Here is a 19,550-nt window from a genome sequence, read left to right as displayed (position 1 = left end):
CTGTTACATGACAATAAGATATGAATGTAATTTGGGCAAATAGGGACTCAGAATTTTTGATGGACAGACTAACAGTAAATCTCATGGTTGGGTTGTTTTGTTTGAGGAGAGAGGTATGATCTTCATAACAGACCTATTACATCTCTTTTCTGTTTTTCAATTTGGGGCTTGATAGTCTTTTGAGAAAAGTGATGGCTCAAACTATTCCTATTTCTGGTTTGAATTTTAAGCCAACAGTAGTTAAACAAACTGTAATTTTAGTTTTATTGCATTATTGGCCTGGTTTTGTGAAATAGACTTCTGACCTTTCTTTAATCTTCCCCATCCTTCAACTTTGTTCTGTTATTTTGAAGGTTTGCTGTGGCTGCTGCTGCTGCTTGTAATAATAATCATAGCATAATAGCTAACATGTCATAGCATTAAAACATCTTTCAAATACATTATAACATTTAAAATTCACTATAAGTCCGTAAGGTGAGTATTTTCACTAAGCCCTATTTTACAAAATACAACATTGAATTGTGGAAAGGTTGTGTCCCTTATCCAAGATCACAGAGTCAGTAAACAGCAAAGCTAGCTAAAAACTATAGCCATCTGATCCCAAGGTCACCTCTGCACCCAGAATGCCTGGCTTCACACACCTACTATGTTTTAAATAAAAATACCTCAACTATTATATAGTACCCTGTTGTACTTCCACAGTGCTTCTCAATGTTCTTTTTAAAATCTATTTTGAATAATATTTTTGTTCATAATTTAAATTCTCTCCAAGCTTAACTAATGAAACCTTAACTATGACTAAACTGCCCTCCTAAATTCCATGTTTTAAACTTATTTTCTCTCATTCAAATAAGGTGTACACACTAATACAGCCATATTCTCTTTTTTAACTTTTATTTTAATTTCATAGGTACATGTGCAGGCTCGTTATATAAGTAAACACATATCTCAGAGGTCTGGTGTACAGATTATTTTGTCACCCAGAAAATAAGCACAATACTTAATAAGCTGTTTTTTGATCTTCTCCTTTCTCCCACCCTCTACCCTCAAATAATCCCCTGGTGTCTGTTGTTCCCTTCATTGTATCCATGTGTTTTTATCATGCAGCTCCCACTTTTAAATGAGAACATGCAATATTAGGTTTTCTGTTTCTGTGTTAGTTTGCCAAGATCATGGCCTCCAGCTCCATCCATGTTGCTGCAGAGGACATGATCTCATTCTTTTTTACAGCTGCATGGTATTCCATCATATTTGCTTTCTCCATTCTTCCCATGACCCTTTTCGTTCATCCTCACAATGTCCGTGACTCAAACAATAGTCAGAAACTTGAAAAATGTCTTATTTACAATTAGGACGTCTATCAGGGACACAAAAATTATTCTTTTAAGTAATATGCTTAATCACCATTCCTATATGTTAGCATCAAAACAAATATTTCACTTTCAAATACCAACAAGAAAGAAAAAAGAATACATGTGATATATTATTTCTGGTACCTTAAAATCTTCAAAAAATGCTACTCCATTTTAATAAAACATGCTCTTTCAACTGCTTTAGAAATAACTCGTTTGTTAAACTAAAAAGGTTCACCAATTTAAGTCTTACATGGTTGAATGTCATCAGAAGAATTTTCTTGGCATCAGAAGGAACACTTGATGGAAATCTATTGTCTTTCATACTTCCTGATATGTTAGGCACTCAATAATGTTGTCACATTAATTGATTTTGACATTTTCAGGAATCCTAGGTGTGTGTGGTTTCTTTTAAGAAATCATTACCAATTTACTGTTTGGCTAGCAAATGTATTTGCTTTGAATTTCACTCTCATCATGTCTCACCATGAATGTGCTAGTGAATAGTTCTGATAATTTGTTTATACATTGGGAGCATTGTTTTTTAAAAATCCATTGAAGATAGAGCATGGTACTTTTTTTTCAGAGGGTTTTGTTTGTTTGTTTTTTGGTTTTGCTTTTACCAAACCCAGTCTGCTTTAAAATAATATTGTCAACTCTTCTCTAATATAAATTTTTTTTTTAAGGTACCACTGTAGCACTGATTATTCTTGCCTTGGGATTTGTGCTATCAGCCCAAGTTTCCCCACGCATCACTTTTCAGCCAATAACTCCGTCAGGTCAGAACGCCACTTGCACAAGCTACAGGTGAGATTTCATTATGTTCTTCTTCGCTTACATGACTCGGGTAACTTTTTTGCTTGCTTTTAACTTTTTTAAAGTTGTAGAGATGAGTAGGAGCTTGCTAGGCATCCAGTCTTATGTAAGAAGGGAAGAAAATGGGAAAGGTGGTAGAGACGGGCCCCCAGGAAGAGGAACAGCTTGTGCCGATGTGTGAGTGTAAGGATTTAAGGAAACAGCGAGTTATTAGACACAATCTTGGTGATGTTTCTATGGAAATTAAAATTAGAGATTGATACTGAATCTAAGCAGGAATACAGAAAAGCTATTTTAGATCATATACTATTCAGTGACCTCTATATTCCAAGCAAAATAACTTTAATCAGTAATTAAACTTTTATAAGATGCACATGCCCTCTGAATATTCTGACAATTTGTACTGATTTGCATGGATATCCTCTTATTCATTTAAACAGAAGAAAAGGTTTGCCTCAGTGCTGAGGCTCTTTCAGAGATTCAGGAAGTAAAAAGTGATGGTGGAAAAACACAAAATGTTATAATGGCTAGCTGCAGGCCTAAGACCTCATTACATCTATCACTATGTGATAATTAGATTTAAAAGCAGACAAACAGATAGATGGACTGAGAACACGTAAATGAAAGTTTGAGTGATTGGACACATCAATTAATATATTTGGCAGCAGAGCTTCAAAGTTTTGAACTGAATTTTAGCCACCATAAAGTCTAGTAATCCCTTTAAAACATATGGATAGAATAAGACCTAGCCTTAAAAAAAATTTATATTCCTTTAGCTTGAAATAGATGGACGCAAGTCTCACATCAATGAGTAAATGATTTATTAACTCATACAATCCTATATGAAATTAAAACATTATACACTAAACTCCACTTGGTATTCACTTAGAGCATCCAGCTGAGCTGAATTGATGATGGCTGTTCATTACAACAGTGAGTAAGATATATTGGTTCCAAATTGTGATCTGCGTTCCTTTGGAAAATAGGCACCACAGCACATCTTTTATTTTACAATAAGTTTATTTATTATTGGCTTACTGACTTCCATAGTCTTTTTATTGTTCTTTTTTTTTTTTTATACTTTTCAGTTCTAGGGTACAGGTGCACAGTGTGCAGGTTTGTTACGTAGGTATACATGTGCCATGTTGGTGTGCTGCACCCATTAACTTGTCATTTACATTAGGTATATATCCTAATGCTATCCTTCCCCCCAACCCCACAACAGGCCCCAGTGTGTGATGTTCCCCTTCCTGTGTCCAAGTGTTCATATTGTTCAGTTCCCACCTATGAGTGAGAACATGCAGTGTTTGGTTTTCTGTCCTTAAGACAGTTTGCTCAGAATGGTTTCCAGCCCAACAAAAGACATGAACTCATCGTTTTTTATGGCTGCATAGTATTCCATGGTGTATATATGTGCCACATTTTCTTAATCCAGTCTATCATTGGTGGACATTTGGGTTGGTTCCAAGTCTTGCTATTGTGAGTAGTGCTGCAATAAACATACGTGTGCATGTGTCTTTATAGCAGCATGATTTATAATCCTTTGGGTATATACCTAGTAATGGGATGGCTGGGTCAAATGGTATTTCTAGTTCTAGATCCTTGAGGAATCACCACACTGTCTTCCACAATGGTTGTACTAGTTTACAGTCCCACCAACAGTGTAAAAGTGTTCCTATTTCTCCACATCCTCTCCAGCACCTGTTGTTTCCTGACTTTTTAATGATCGCCATTCTAACTGGTGTGAGATGGTATCTCATTGTGGTTTTGATTTTCATTTCTCTGATGGCCAGTGATGATGAACATTTTTTCATGTGTCTCTTGGCTGCCCAAATGTCATCTTTTGAGAAATGTCTGTTCATATCCTTCACCCACTTTTTGATGGGGTTGTTTTTTTCTTGTAAATTTGTTTGAGTTCTTTGTAGATTCTGGATATTAGCCCTTTGTCACATGAGTAGATTGCAAAAATTTTCTCCCATTCTGTAGGTTGCCTGTTCACTCTGATGGTAGTTTTGTTGTTGTTGTTGTTGTTGTTGTTGTTGTGCAGAAGGTCTTTAATTTAATTAGATCCCATTTGTCAATTTTGGCTTTTGTTGCCATTGCTTTTGGTGTTTTAGACATGAAGTCCTTGCCCATGCCTATGTCCTGAATGGTATTACCTAGGTTTTCTTCTAGGGTTTTTATGGTTTCTTCTAGGGTTTTTATGGTTTTGGGTCTCACATTGAAGTCTTTAATCCATCTTGAATTAATTTTAGTATAAGGTGTAAGGAAGGTATCCAGTTTCAGCTTTCTACATATGGCTAGCCAGTTTTCCCAGCATCATTTATTAATAGGGAATCCTTTCCCCATTTCTTGTTTTTCTCAGGTTTGTCAAAGATCAGGTGGTTGTAGATGTGTGGTATTATTTCTGAGGACTCTGTTCTGTTTCATTGGCCTATATCTGTTTTGGTACCAGTACCATGCTGTTTTGGTTACTGTAGCCTTGTAGTATAGTTTGAAGTCAGGTAGCATGATACCTCCAGCTTTGTTCTTTTGGCTTAGGATTGTCTTGGCAATGCAGGCTCTTTTTTAGTTCCATATGAACTTTAAAGTAGTTTTTTCCAGTTCTGTGAAGAAAATCATTGGTAGCTTGATGGGGATGGCATTGAATCTATGAATTACCTTGGGCAGTGTGGCCATTTTCACGATATTGATTCTTCCTGTCAATGAGCATGGATGTTCTTCCATTTGTTTGTGTCCTCTTTTATTTCGTTGAGCAGCAGTTTGTAGTTCTCCTTGAAGCGGTTCTTCATATCCATTGCAAGTTGGATTCCTCGGTATTTTATTCTCTTTGAAACAGTTGTGAATGGGAGTTCATTCATGATTTGGCTCTCTGTGTGGCTGTTACAGGTGAATAAGAATGCTTGTGATTTTTGAACATTGATTTTGTGTTCTGAGACTTTGCTGAAGTTTCTTATCAGCTTAAGGAGATTTGGGGCTGAGATGATGGGGTTTTCTAAATATACAATCATGTCATCTGCAAACAGGGACAATTTGATTTCCTCTTTTCCTAACTGAATACCCTTTATTTCTTTCTCCTGCCTGATTCCCCTGGCCAGAACTTCCAACACTATGTTGAATAGGAGTGTTGAGAGAGGGCATCCCTGTCTTGTGCCAGTTTTCAAAGGAAGTGCTTCCAGCTTTTGCCCATTCATTATAATATTGGCTGTGGGTTTTTCATAAATAGCTCTTATTATTTTGAGATACATCCCATCAGTACCTAATTTATTGAGAGTTTTTAGCATGAAGGGCTGTTGAATTTTGTCAAAGGCCTTTTCTTCATCTATTGAGATAATCATGTAGTTTTTGTTTTTGGTTCTGTTTATATGCTTTATTCCATTTATTGAGTTGCATAAGTTGAACCAGCCTTGCATCCTAGGGATGAAGCCCACTTGATCATGGTGGATAAGCTTTTTGATGTGCTGCTGGATTCGGTTTCCCAGTATTTTATTGAGGATTTTTGCATCAGTGTTCATCAGGGATATTGGTCTAAAATTCTCTTTTTTTGTTGTGTCTTTTCCAGACTTTGGTATCAGGATGATGTTGGCCCGATAAAATGAGTTAGGGTGGATTCCCTCTTTTTCTATTGATTAGAATAGTTTCAGAAGAAATGGTACCAGCTCCTCCTTGTACCAACTCTGATAGAATTCAGCTGTGACTCTGTCTGGTCCTGGACTTTTTTTAGTTGGTAGGCTATTAATTATTGCCTCACTTTCAGAGCCAGTTATTTGTCTATTCAGGGATTCAACTTCTTCCTGGTTTAGATTTGGGAGGGTGTGTGTGTCCAAGAATTTATCCATTTCTTCTAGATTTTCTAGTTTATTTGCATAGAAGTGTTTATAGTATTCTCTGATGGGAGTTTGTATTTCTGTGGAATCAGTGGTTGATATCCCCTTTATCATTTTTTATTGCATCTATTTGATTCTTCTCTCTCTTCTTTATTAGTCTTGCTAGCGGTCTATCAATTTTGTTGCTCTTTTCCAAACACCAGCTCCTGGATTCATTGATTTTTTGAGGAGCTTTTTGTGTCTCTGTCTCCTTCAGTTCTGCTCTGATCTTAGTTAATTCTTGCCTTATGCTAGCTTTTGAATGTGTTTGCACTTGCTTCTCTAGTTAAATTAAAAATTGTGATGTTAGGGTGTCAATTTTAGATCTTTCCTGCTTTCTCTTGTGTGCATTTAGTGCTATAAATTTCCCTCTACACACTGCTTTAAATGTGTCCCAGAGATTCTGGTATGTTGTGTCTTTGTTCTCACTAGTTTCAAAGAACATCTTTATTTCTGCCTTCATTTCGTTATGTTCCCAGTAGTCATTCAGGAGCAGGTTGTTCAGTTTCCATGTAGTTGAGCGGTTTTGATTGATTTTCTTAGTCCTGAGTTCTAGTTTGATTTCACTGTGGTCTGAGAGACAGTTTGTTATAATTTCTGTTCTTTTACATTTGCTGAGGAGTGCTTTACTTCCAACTATGTGGTCAATTTTGGAATAAGTGTGATGTGGTGCTGAGAAGAATGTATATTCTGTTGATTTGGGGTGGAGAGTTCTGTAGATGTCTTTTAGGTCTACTTGGTGCAGAGCTGAGTTCAATTCCTGGATATCCTTGTTAACTTTCTGTCTCGTTGATCTGTCTAATGTTGGCATTGGGGTGTTAAAGTCTCCCAGTATTATTGTGTGGGAGTCTAAGTCTCTGTAGGTCTCTAAGGACTTGCTTTATGAATCTTGGTGCTCCTGATTGCATGCATATATATTTAGGATAGTTAGCTCTTCTTGTTGAAGTGATCCCTTACCATTATGTAATGGCCTTCTTTGTCTCTTTTGATCTTTGTTGGTTTAAAGTCTGTTTTATCAGAGACTAGGATTGCAACCCCTGCCTTTTTTTGTTTTCCATTTGCTTGGTAGATCTTCCTTCATCCCTTTATTTTGAGCCTATGTGTGTCTCTGCATGTGAGATGGGTCTCCTGAATACTGCACACTGATGGGTCTTGACTCTTTATCCAGTTTGCCAGTCTGTGTCTTTTAATTGGAGCATTTAGTCCATTTACATTTAAGGTTAATATTGTTACGTGTGAATTTGATGCTGTCATTATGATGTTAGCTGGTTATTTTGCTCATTAGTTAATGCACTTTCTTCCTAGCACTGATGGTCTTTACAATTTGGCATGTTTTTGCAGTGGCTGGTACTGGTTGTTCCTTTCCATGTTTAGTGCTTCCTTCAAGAGCTCTTGTAGGGCAGGCATTTGCTTGTCTGTAAAGGATTTTATTTCTCCTTCACTTATGAAGCTTAGTTTGGCTGGATATGAAATTCTGGGTTGAAAATTCTTTTCTTTAAGAATGTTGAATATTGGCCCCCACTCTCTTCTGGCTTATTGAGTTTCTGCTGAGAGATTCACTGTTAGTTTGATGGGCTTCCCTTTGTGGGTGACCCGACCTTTCTCTCCGTCTGCCCTTAACATGTTTTCCTTCATTTCAACTTTGGTGAATCTGACAATTATGTGTCTTGGAGTTGCTCTTCTCGAGGAGTATCTTTGTGGTGTTCTCTGTATTTCCTGAATTTGAATGTTGGTCTGCCTTGCTATGTTGGGGAAGTTCTCCTGGATAGTATCCTTCAGAGTGTTTTCCTACTTGGTTCCATTCTCCCCATCACTTTCAGGTACACCAATCAGACGTAGATTTGGTCTTTCCACAAAGTCCCATATTTCTTGGAGGCTTTGTTTGTTTCTTTTTACTCTTTTTTCTCTAAACTTCTCACTTCATTTCATTCATTTGATCTTCAGTCACTGATACCCTTTCTTCCAGTTGATTGAATCGGCTGCTGATGCTTGTGCATTCGTCACGTAGTTCTCATGCCATGGTTTTCTGCTCCATCAGGTTGTTTAAGGATTTCTCTACACTCGCTATTCTAGTTAGCCATTTGTCTAATCTTTTTTCAAGGTTTTTAGCTTCTTTGCAATGGGTTTGAACTTCCATCTTTAGCTCAGTGAACTTTGATCATCTGAAGTCTTCTTCTCTCAACTAGTCAACATCATTCTCCATACAGCTTTGTTCTGTTGCTGGCGAGGGGCTGCATTCCTTTGGAGGGGGACAGGCACTCTGATTTTTAGAATTTTCAGGTTTTCTGCTCTGTTTTTTACCCATCTTTGTGATTTTATCTACCTTTGGTCTTTGATGATGGTGACGTACAGATTCGGTTTTGGTGTGGATGTCCTTTCTGTTTGTTAGTTTCACTGCTAACAGTCAGGACCCTCAGTTTCAGGTCTGTTGGAGTTTGCTGGAGGTCCACTCCAGACCCTGTTTGCCTGGGTATCAGCAGCGGAGGCTGCAAAACAGCAAATATTGCTGAACAGCAAATGCTGCTGCCTGATCATTCCTTTGGAAGATTTGTCTCAGAGGGGTACCTGGCCGTGTGAGGTGTCAGTCTGCCCCTACTGGGGGGTGCCTCCCAGTTAGACTCCTTGGGGATCAGGGACCCACTTGAGGAGGCAGTCTGTTTGTTCTCAGATCTCAAACTCTGTGCCGGGAGAAGCACTACTCTCTTCAAAGCTATCTGACAGGGACATTTAAGTCTGTAGAGGTTTCTGCTGCCTTTTGTTTAGCTATGCCCTTCCCCTAGAGGTGGAGTCTACAGAGGCAGGCAGGCCTCCTTGAGCTGCCATGGGCTCCACCCAGTTCCAGCTTCCTGGCCGCTTTGTTTACCTTCTCAAGCCTCAGCAATGGTGGGTGCCCCTCCCCCAGCCTGGCTGCCACCTTGCAGTTCAATTTCAGACTGCTGTGTTAGCAATGAATGAGGCTCCGTGGGCATGGGACCCTCTGAGCCAGGCACTGGGTATAATCTCCTGGTGTGCCGTTTGCTAAAAGCGTTGGAAAAGTGCAGTATTAGAGTGGGAGTGACCCGATTTTCCAGGTGCTGTCTGTCACAGCTTTCCTTGGCTGGGAAAGGGAATTCCCTGACGCCTTGCACTTCCCGGGTGAGGCAATGTCTCACCCTGCTTTGGCTCATGCTCAGTGGGCTGCACCCACTGTCTTGCCCCCACTGTCCGACGAGCCCCTGTGAGATGAACCCAGTACCTCAGTTGGAAATGCAGAAATCACACGTGTTCTGCCCCACTCACACTGGGAGCTGTAGACTGGAGCTGTTCCTATTTGGCCATCTTGGAACCCTATATCTTTTTATTGTTCTAAGAAGACTTGAGGCTGTCTTCATAGTAGAAGTTAACCTTAGCATAGACTATTTCTGGATGTAGTGATCTTTATTTGGACATCTGCCTCAATTGCTAGAAATGCATATTCTAGTTTTCTTTTTCTTGATGGATATTTTACTCATATGTTTTTAACACAGTTACTTCTAAAAAATATTTTAAAAATTATTGTCGTTTGAGAATCATAGAATATTCTCCAGATCTAATTCTGATTTAGATGTACTGTTCAGAATATGACTGATATATACTGTCAGGTCAACTAAAGTCAGAAAATCATCTAAAAATTATGAGAAAAATTCTCTGAACTCCTGATATAGGAAAGGAATGTCTATAAGTTTTTAATGATTTACATAATGAAATAGCTTTTCTGCCATTGACTTTAAAGTTTAAATAAAAATATTTATTGCCCAACTATATCTCACTGCACAGCAGTTTATGATCATCAGTCTGTTAATCCTTGTGATCTAAGGTATTATCATCTAACTAATATTTCAATATACAATTTTAATGAAGAGAGGTGATACAGCCTACCTTTATTCTTATTACAAAAATAAGCAGCCATTTTTGAAGATAGAACCAAACTTTACATGTCCTTCAGGAGTCAGTGGATATGAAAAACAATTATTTATTGAATGCGTAACATATTAAGCTTTGTGGGAATTTGACAGTATGTATTTATAGTCCAAGTGATTTTGTAAAATATGGCTGCAGTCCCCTTACTGGTTTTTTATGGTTTAAACTATCTATAATCCTCTACTCTACCAGCTGAGCAGTAATTGACTGTATTTGTTATTTCAAATAACTGAAAGAGTAAAATTGGAATGTTCCTAACACAAAGAAGTGACAATTGCTTGAGGTGATGAATATCCCCATTACCCTGATTTGATCATTACACATTGTATACTTGTATTAAAATATGACATGTAGCCCATAAATATGTACCACTATTATGCATACATAATAATTAAGAATAAAAAGCAGCTATATACATTTCCCCTTTCCTTAAGACAAACAGGAAAAAAAATCACATAATACCTTAAGATGAGTAAAATTCACTTTGTAAATGTAGATAGTATGCTTTCCCCATGGAGTGATCTGTATGGGAACATTTAGCAAATGAAACAGATTTTAAATGAGAAGTAGTTTAATATATTAATAACATCATATTGTATTCTATTAGTGGGAGCATAAATTGTTCTTCATTTTAGAAAGTAATATGGTTCTGCCTAATAAAAGTTAAGTGCCTATGCCCACTGACTCAGCACGTCCGCTTGTAGAAATCTGTAGACTACAGTGATGAGTATGCAGTTCATTCTTACTAGAGAAGATTTAAGAAAGTAAATGGTTAAAGAACAATGATTCTTCTTGATTTTTAGTCAATAAGTATTGGTTGCATACCAGGGCAAAAATATTGTAGGTTATTGCTCCCTAATGACTTCAGATGCAAGAGATTGACAACCCTAAATAATTTTCAATCAGGACATCTCCTTTTCAGAATGTTTTAAGTTTTTGATTGGTAATGTATTTTCCAAGGCCTGATTTGATTCTCTGGACTGAATGTTTTAAAGAATGTCTTTCAGAACAATGAGAACATAGGGACACGGGGAAGGGAGCTAACTACACACAGTGGAGCCTGTCAGGAGGCAGGGGGGTGGGAAAGGAGAGCTTTTGGACAAATAACTAATGCATGCAGGGCTCACTACCTAGGTGATGGGTTGACAGGTGCAGCAAACCACTGTGGCACATGTTTACCTATGTAACAGACCTGCATGTCCTGCACATGTATTCTGGAACTTAAATTTAAAAAAACACGCCTTTTAGATCTGCTTTTAATAGATATAACAGTCTGTACAAAGATAAAGACAGATGCAAGTTGCTGTAGAAAATATTTGGCCACCTGTATAAAAGCTGTCATAGGGTCCCAGCTGCAGCTAGAAGAAATAATGCTAGCATGAGTATCATCTGAATCATATATCTTTATGAGAGTTCACACACATATTTATTTTTTTCCACACACATAATTCCAATATGACCTTCAGCTCCACACTCTCAAATTACTAATGTTCTATTCCTTTCATTTCCAATTCAAAATATTTTCTCATGAGAGCTTGCCAAGATTTGAGGAATCAAACGTTTCCTAGGTACACTTCCCTCTAATACTTGACATATTATTATTTATAGTGTGATCTCAGCATATGTAAATCACTATCATAAAACATTTAAAAGTAGATATTTCCTAAAGCATACAGTTGTAGAATTTCAAGGAACTTTGCCCTAGGGTTTTTATCTTATTCACTTATTCTTTCTTCATGCATCTAAATATATTATGGATCACCTATCATAGGATTATAGTAAGGATAAATTAACATATGGAAAATGCCTTAAATGGTGCTTGGCACATAATAAGCACTCAATGAACATTACAGTCATTGTTAGAATTAATAAAGTCTGTAAAAGAAGATGAAGTTGGGATGATGGCACTCAGAGATTACCTTGAGAATGGGATGTTTGTACTGAGCTCTTAAAAGAAGAGTGGAGTATGTCACACAGAAAGAATGGCAGGCACAAAGATCCTGCAAGGCAGGAACGAACCTGGTAAGTGCAAGGAACTGAAAGAAGACTACAGAGGTCAGAGAAGAATCAGATAAGACTATTAAGATATGTTCAGAGCCAGATCATGTAGAACCTCAGAGGTGATCTTCAGTCCAAGAACATAAATCCATTGAAGAATTTTAAGCAGGGGTGTGCCTTGACCACATTTTGAATTCTAAACTGTCTCTGGGTGGGTGTGGGTGCCACAAGGCCATGTGTTTATGTAGGGAGACTGGTTTTTTACAGTTGTCAATGAGAGAGATGACAGTTGCCTGGATTATAGTGGTGACATTGGAGATAAGCAGGTAGACAGATTCTCAGTATATTAGAAGAGAAAAATCAATAGGAAATTTAAAATAAATAATTGATTAACTGTGGCCATAGGAGGAAGGAGTCTTTGGTTGATTCCCAATTTTTGCATGAGAAAAAAGGTAGACTAAATCATAAAAATAAGATGAAGCAGTTGGAAGATGTAAGACCATGGGTACAATTTTGGACATGTGGAATCTTAGGTGTCCATGAACCAGCATCATTTGGGATATTGAGTAGGTATTTGGGAAAACTGGCCTATAGTTGAAGGAGTGTTCTAGAATGAAGAATTGTTATCCATACATGATAATTAAATCCGTACACATGGGCAATATCTTGTTCACAACTAAGATCTTTATCAAGACTCTAGCTACCTTTGCAATTCATAATCTATCTGTAAACCACTACTAATTTACTAATCAATTGGGCAGTATCTCTCCATTCTTCAGGCTTTAAATCACAGCATAGAATCACAAACTATTCATGCTGGAAGGCCTTTAATGTAACCTAATTCAAGCCTTTCATCTTACATCTACACTTACATCTTACTCAGTTTCCTTACTGAGGTCCAAATAAGTCACATTCCTCTCCCAGGGCACACAGACTAACCACTTATTCTTTAGGCTTCTCTTTTCCCCATACAGAACTTCCTTTTTTAGCTAACACAGTTCTTTAGGAGTTATTGTTAATGTGAAACCAACGACACAACAGCTTCTTTTTCTGTTCCTTTCAAACCTTGCTCTTCTTGCTTTGGATCAAGGACATGGTTTTTCTGTTAAGATGACTTGTATAATTAGGTAATTTAAGGAATTTAATGATGCCTAGCATATTACCTCTTTGATACAGATCTTGCTATATTTTAGACCCTGTTTGAGTAGAAATTGACAAAAGGGACTTTGCCTCTAGTTCATTATACTTTTTCTTTTTAATACTTCTCAATTAAGGCCAGACACAGTGGCTCATACCTGTAATCCCAGCACTTTGGGAGGCCAAGTCAAGTGTATCACCTGAGCTCAGCAGTTTGAGACCAGCCCGGCCAACATGGTGAAATCTCAGTTGTAATAAAAACACACAAAAAAAATTAGCCGGATGTGGTGGCGGGTGCCTGTAATCTCAGCTACTTGGGAAACTGAGGCAGAAGAATCACTGGAACCCAGGGGATAGAGGTTGCGGTGAGCTGACTTGGTGTCACTGCACTCCAGCCTGGGTGACAAGAACGAGACTCTGTCTTAACAAACAAACAAAAACTTCTCAATTAAGAGTCTTACCTAGGGTCATCTGCAGAGGTACTTAAAGCCACCTATTTTCCCTTCCCAGAGGTCGGACTCACCAGGACAGTGGCATGTTGTTTTGAAATGCTCCCCAGGTGATGCCAGTACATCTTCCGTTAAGAACCACTGCCATAATGCTATCACTTTTTTTTTTTTCAGAAAAAACAAAAAACAAAAAAAAAGACTGCCAGCTTTCTTTCTCTTTTCTTTTTTCTTTTTTGTTTTTGTTTTTGTTTTGTTTTGTCTTTTGCTTCTTGAACATTGTGAAACCAAGCATAAGAATGTGATCAATGTTGTTCTTTTTCTATATAGTGATAGTTTTATGTTTTCCTCTTCAGATGAAGTTCTCCAAAATCCAAATTGACAAATTGTGGCTTCATCTGTAGACCTCTGTAGGGTGGTGACACTAGCTTTGTGAAACAGTATGCCCCTCATAAATTAGTCCCTTCAAAGTTCATTTCCAATAAAAATTCATTTTGTATTCACTACACTGCCTTTTCTTCTCCTTTTGCCAGCCTCGTGTGATTTAACAAAGACATCATTAACATGGGAACTGTAAGACTGTCAGATTCGATCATAAAACTTTTATGCAACCTTAGAAATGTGTAAAAACAGTCGGGCACGGTGGCTCGCGCCTGTAATCCCAGCACTTTGGGAGGCCAAGGTGGGTGGATCACGAGCTCAGGAGTTCGAGACCAGCCTGGCCAACATACTGAAATTCCATCTCTACTAAAAATACAAAAAAATTAGCCAGGTGTGGTGGCAGGCACCTGTAATCCCAGCTACTCGGGAGGCTGAGGCAAGAGAATCACTTGAACCTGGGAGGCGGAGGTTGCAGTGAGCCCAGATCGTGCCATTGCACTCCAGCCCAGGCAATAGTATGAGACTCCATCTCAAACAAAACAAAAGAAATGTGTAAAAACCCTATTAGTCCCTATTTTTTTCCCAGTATTTGACATCCTGGTGATAGTGTGTTTAGCATCAGTAATTCATAGCATCTTGACAGTGAATATAATATTATGCTGTGAATGGAAACAACTTTCCATTTGTATTAAACTTTTTTTTTTTTGCTTACTGATTTCCATTAAAATGAATCTGCTTCCATTTTTTTGGCATAGTGGCACAGGCTAATATACCATGAGGTTACTATTATTAATGCTACAGTAGAAAACAATGTACATATTGACTAATATCTACAGACCCATTTGAGATAAAGATAAATGTATATAAGTCAATTAAAAAGGTAAATGAAAGTTGGAAAAAAAGTCCACATAAATCTCATGCTCTGACCTTATCTCCAAATAACTGCACCTATCTTTTGTTAGCACTTAAATACCCAGTGTGCTGAATTTGACACCTGGAGGGGATTCTGTCCACCTGTCATGGAAGGATACAAGAGCTTCTTGGAGGAAGTTGGCCATTTATGGGGCATATTCTTTGAGTTTGCCATAACTTTTTAATTTTGATGCCTGGGCTTTTAGCCACAGACTTACAAATCCCCCACACGGCAAGATTTGCTACCCAAACCTGGTTTTTTGTTTTGTTTTGTTTTCCTGTAGTCAAAAATGCTTCTTGGGAAGCCAGAAAGACAAGAAGGAGGACTCAAGATTAGGTGTGCAAAGAAGAAGGAAAAGCATTTCAGAGAGAGGGAATATCAGGGAATGTATACACGTCCTAAGCAGGGAGTATGGCTTCTTCAAAGAATTGACCAACAGGACTGGGTCATAACAAGCAAGCAAGAGAATGGCACCGAAATAGACTGGATAGCAAGCCGGTGACAGAACATATCAGGACCTTATACACCTGAGATGAGAATTTTGGATATCATCTTAGAATACTGAGAAGCCTTCACAGGGTAGTAGAATGAGAATGACATTATCAGATTTGTGTTTTTAAAAGATCAGTCTGTCTGCAAAGTGGAAAATTGATTAGAGAAAGACAAATGGTGATGAAGGGAGAAAAGTTAAAAGAACTTAGTAGCCTAGGCAAGAAATAACGCAGCCTTGGTGGTAGCAGTGGATATAGAGAAACAAGGTATTTTGGAGGGGAATGACAAGGCTGGGTGATTAACTGGATCATAGATGAAAACAAATGCTTTAGAAACAGGAAAATACTTGGGGCATGAGGAATATAGGATCTGAAACTTCACTGTAGTCTACTTAGAAACATAAATTTAGGCGTATAAATCTGGAGACTCTTTCCCTTGCTCTGACGTTAAATACAACAGTCACATGTTTTCTGTAATTTATATCCTTATTTGAAAGGTAATTTTCATTCCTTCTTGAACTTAAAAGACTTCTGAGAAAGGTGTTTCCAAAGTTATCCATTTAGGTCTGAAATAACAGAACAAGATAAAGGGGGAAAAACGTGTATCTCTGATAATCTGTAGGACCTATATTCTCATTCTAGAACTCTTTTCAGTGCAGTAAGCACATGAAACCAACTAGGAGTTTTATTCCTATTTCCAGTAAATCCACTTAAAATAGCATCTGCGTACACAAATGAAATAAACTATCCAGGACTGTGACAGCAGTTGACTGGAATCAGCCTCTGGTGTATTTTCTTATAATAAAGACCAAGAAAACCTTACAGAAAATATAAATATGAAACGATGCCCCTAAAAAACTTAACTGTTCTTTAATTCAGTTTATATCAAATGAAAACATTTCAGGTATTAACACTTAAAACATTCTGGTATGTTAAGTTGGAGTATTTCCCATCATGTTGTAAAAGCACGTTACCTTGCTTCGTGTTCCTTGTCTAAATAGTAGGAAAATACCTATTCCTATGGACCAAATGTGGTTTATTTAAAAACAAAACATAGGAGCCTGGTGCAGTGGCTCACACCTGTAATCCTAGCACTTTGGGAGGCCGAAGCGGGCAGATCACGAGGTCAAGAGATTGAGACCATCCTAGCCAACACGGTGAAACCCTGTTTCTACTAAAAATACAAAAATTAGCTGGGCATGGTGGCATGCGCCTGTAGTCCCAGCTACTGTGGAGGCTGAGGCAGGAGAATTGCTTGAACCCAGGAGGCGGAGGTTGCAGTGAACTGAGATTACGCCACTGCACTCCAGCCTGGCGACAGAGTGAGACTTTGTCTCAAAAATAAAAAAATAAAAAATAAAAAATGAAATAAAATAAAAAGCATTTAAAAACCTGATTTTAAAAATCTCTTCAGTGAAAGTAACTTTGAAAACTATGATTCTGTTTGGGTGTTTGGGTGGGTGGATGGATGGATGGATGGATGGATGGATGGATGGATAGATGGATGAAAAGTTGCTATTGATAAGAGAAGGTAGATGGTACTGACTGAAGGAAGTTTTTTAGTATAATTTTTATCCTGGAACTTAGGTATGTGTTGGAAAATTTGGTAACACCTTGTTGCTATCAAAGAGTTGGTGATTTAGGAAGCATCCAACCCTTTGTTTCTTCAGAGTTTACTTCTAGTCATGGCTATAGCATGATTAGCAATACCTTCTATGGGCATGCTAGTAGACCCAGCAGTTCAAGCCTGCAGGTCTCTGGGCATAAAACAGGTCACATAGTGTTTAGACCATCCCTCAGTGACTCTTTTAGATTGTTGTGTGATGCTAATAAGATAGTGTTTTCCAAATATCAGTAAATAAATAAATAACAAAAAAAAATAGGTCATATGTCTCTTCAACTGTAACATCCAGTTGTATGCTGAATAAAATAGAAGACTAGAAAAATGAAATAATGTATCCCGAACAACCTGGTTTTTGTAGCTGAAAATCAGCAATTGTATAATTTCTATACAGTTTAGCAAATCAAAGAATATAGCGCTTTAGAAAAAACATTTATGCACATTTGTAATTAATTATTTTTATAAACACTTTTGAGAGTTGCAGTAGGCTGGGGGTATTGACATTTTAAAAAACAAAAAAACAGCCTTCCTCCTCATGGAGCTCACAGCTATGAGAGAGAAAAATGCAGATACATAATTGCAAAGCAGTGTAATAAAGGCTGATAGATGTATCAGAGCAGGACCTGGCATAATTCCCTTCCCCAGGGCCATGACAGAAGGCTTCCTACATGAGAGTCCTTACAATTCTCATTATTTTGGATCCCTTTATAGTGTTTTTAACTGCATAAGATAAATTTGATAAAAGTACAAAGCAAATCAATTTTATTGAAATAGAGTTGCCAGAATACTTTACAAAATAAACTTGTTATATACAAATACAAAGCAAATCAATTATATTGAAATATATTTGCCAGAATACTTTAAAAAATAAAGTTGTTATATAGTAATGTATATACTTCTTTATTAACGCATTAAGTAACAAATCTAACTGCAAATCTAATATCATAGATTCAACACCATAGTAAATGTAAATGGTATTTGGAGATTTCTGCAACTACCTTAATGGGATATGAAAATATGTGACTTCTCTTTTTGCCAGTAGTTTACTGCCTACATTCCTAATTGAAGGAAATGCTAAATTTCAGTAAAAGGTTAATGAAATACAGATGTAATTTTCTTTTCATCCAAGTTTACAGTCCCCATGTTAAGGACCCCTCACAGAGGAGGAAGCTTGATCTGATTTTTCAATGGTGAGTCAGAGTTTCTCAGACCAGTGAAAATGGAGAAGCCACCCAGACATGAGAGCAAACTGTGCAAAAGCAGAAAACAGATTTGCCCTTCAAGAAAATTATAAAGCTTGATACTGCTGGAAAAAGGGACACCAGGCACAGGATGAGGCAGAGGGATAGGAAAGGCCTTGGATACTAGGTCAAGGCTTGAGTAAGGAAGGGAAGCCAGTCAACAGCATCAGGCAAGGAGGGTACCATGATCAAAGCTGAGCTTTACAAAGAGTTTTCTGTGTGCATTTTGGGATATAGATTGGAGGGAGAAGACTCTGGCAGCCCCAGAGAGAGACAGTGAGGGTCTGAAATTATCTCATGATGGTGAGCATGAAGACAAAGCTATTTTTGGAAATATTACAAATAAATGTTAAAGGCAAAGTATGAGGGAAAAGGCATTTGGCAGGCAGTTCAATTTTATGAATACTCAGTGCCAATTATGTGGCCCCAGCCAATATACCTGGCAGGATGGAGGGGGCATAATTCTAAGCAGACATTTTATGTTAAAATAATAATAGTTTCTGTTAACTAAGCCCTTATCATATTCAAGTATTATTCCATATTCTTTTGGAATATTACCTATTACCTTTAAACTTTCCTGAGGAAGATATTGTTGTTGTTATTATTATTATTATCATCCAATTTTATGGATAGGAAAACTAAGGATTAGAGGGATTATATCACTTGCCTAGAGTGATGTAACTGGTATGTTGCAGAGCTATTTTGCTCTGTCCACCTCCCTCCCTTAGTCAAACTAATGGCCTTTTTTTGTATATTTTAATACTATTTAAAGTCTGTGAATATTCTAAAGAGATGCTAAGTATCAGTTACCCAAGAAACAAAGAGAAGGGTTTTAAGTTCCTCATTTTGAAGGGCTAGGTATTTAAACACTCAGATTTTATTTTAACACAATACTGCCCTGAAAATCAAGTACCAAATGATGAAAACTATTAAAACTAGAGATTTTAATGAAATGAATATTTCTAATGAAATTCTGCCTCCACTACACATGCCATTTAGTTGAGCTAGCATAAAATTCTGTCAGAGATACTTAGTAGCCAAAGTTCCTTATGTAACATAAATGAAATTCTGGGTTGATGCACAGATTCCTAAACAGATATAGATTATGAGACTATGTTCTTTATATTTACTTCTGATCACTTCACCTTCTCAGCAACTCAGATACTGGCAAAGTGGGAGATACCTTGATTAAACACCATGCTGTAGCAGTCTGACTAAAGCTTTTACAGATTTCTAGGAAAATTATTTGCGAAAAGAAAAGAAAAGAAAAAAAGTGTTGCCCAGCTTAGAAGTGAGAGGACTAGGTTTCCAAATCCCTGTTTTAAGACCTTGTCGCAATTAGAAGCAAC

At 37.5% G+C, this 19,550-nt stretch overlaps 1 protein-coding gene across 1 annotated transcript in view; it reads left to right on the top strand.

Annotated features, from left to right (window-relative positions):
* SLC2A13 (solute carrier family 2 member 13) overlaps positions 1–19,550 on the top strand; it is a 383,993-nt gene that overhangs the window by 271,307 nt on the left and 93,136 nt on the right. Inside the window, exon 6 of the mRNA XM_008002866.3 lies at positions 2,039–2,159. Coding sequence (XP_008001057.1) covers positions 2,039–2,159 — 121 coding nt within the window. The remainder of the gene's footprint in view (positions 1–2,038; positions 2,160–19,550) is intronic.

The sequence above is a fragment of the Chlorocebus sabaeus genome, chromosome 11 (assembly GCF_047675955.1).
Source record: "Chlorocebus sabaeus isolate Y175 chromosome 11, mChlSab1.0.hap1, whole genome shotgun sequence".
Taxonomy (NCBI): Eukaryota; Metazoa; Chordata; class Mammalia; order Primates; family Cercopithecidae; genus Chlorocebus; species Chlorocebus sabaeus.
The sequence above is the reverse complement of the archived record's forward strand: the minus strand, read 5'-3'. Positions and strand labels throughout refer to the sequence as shown.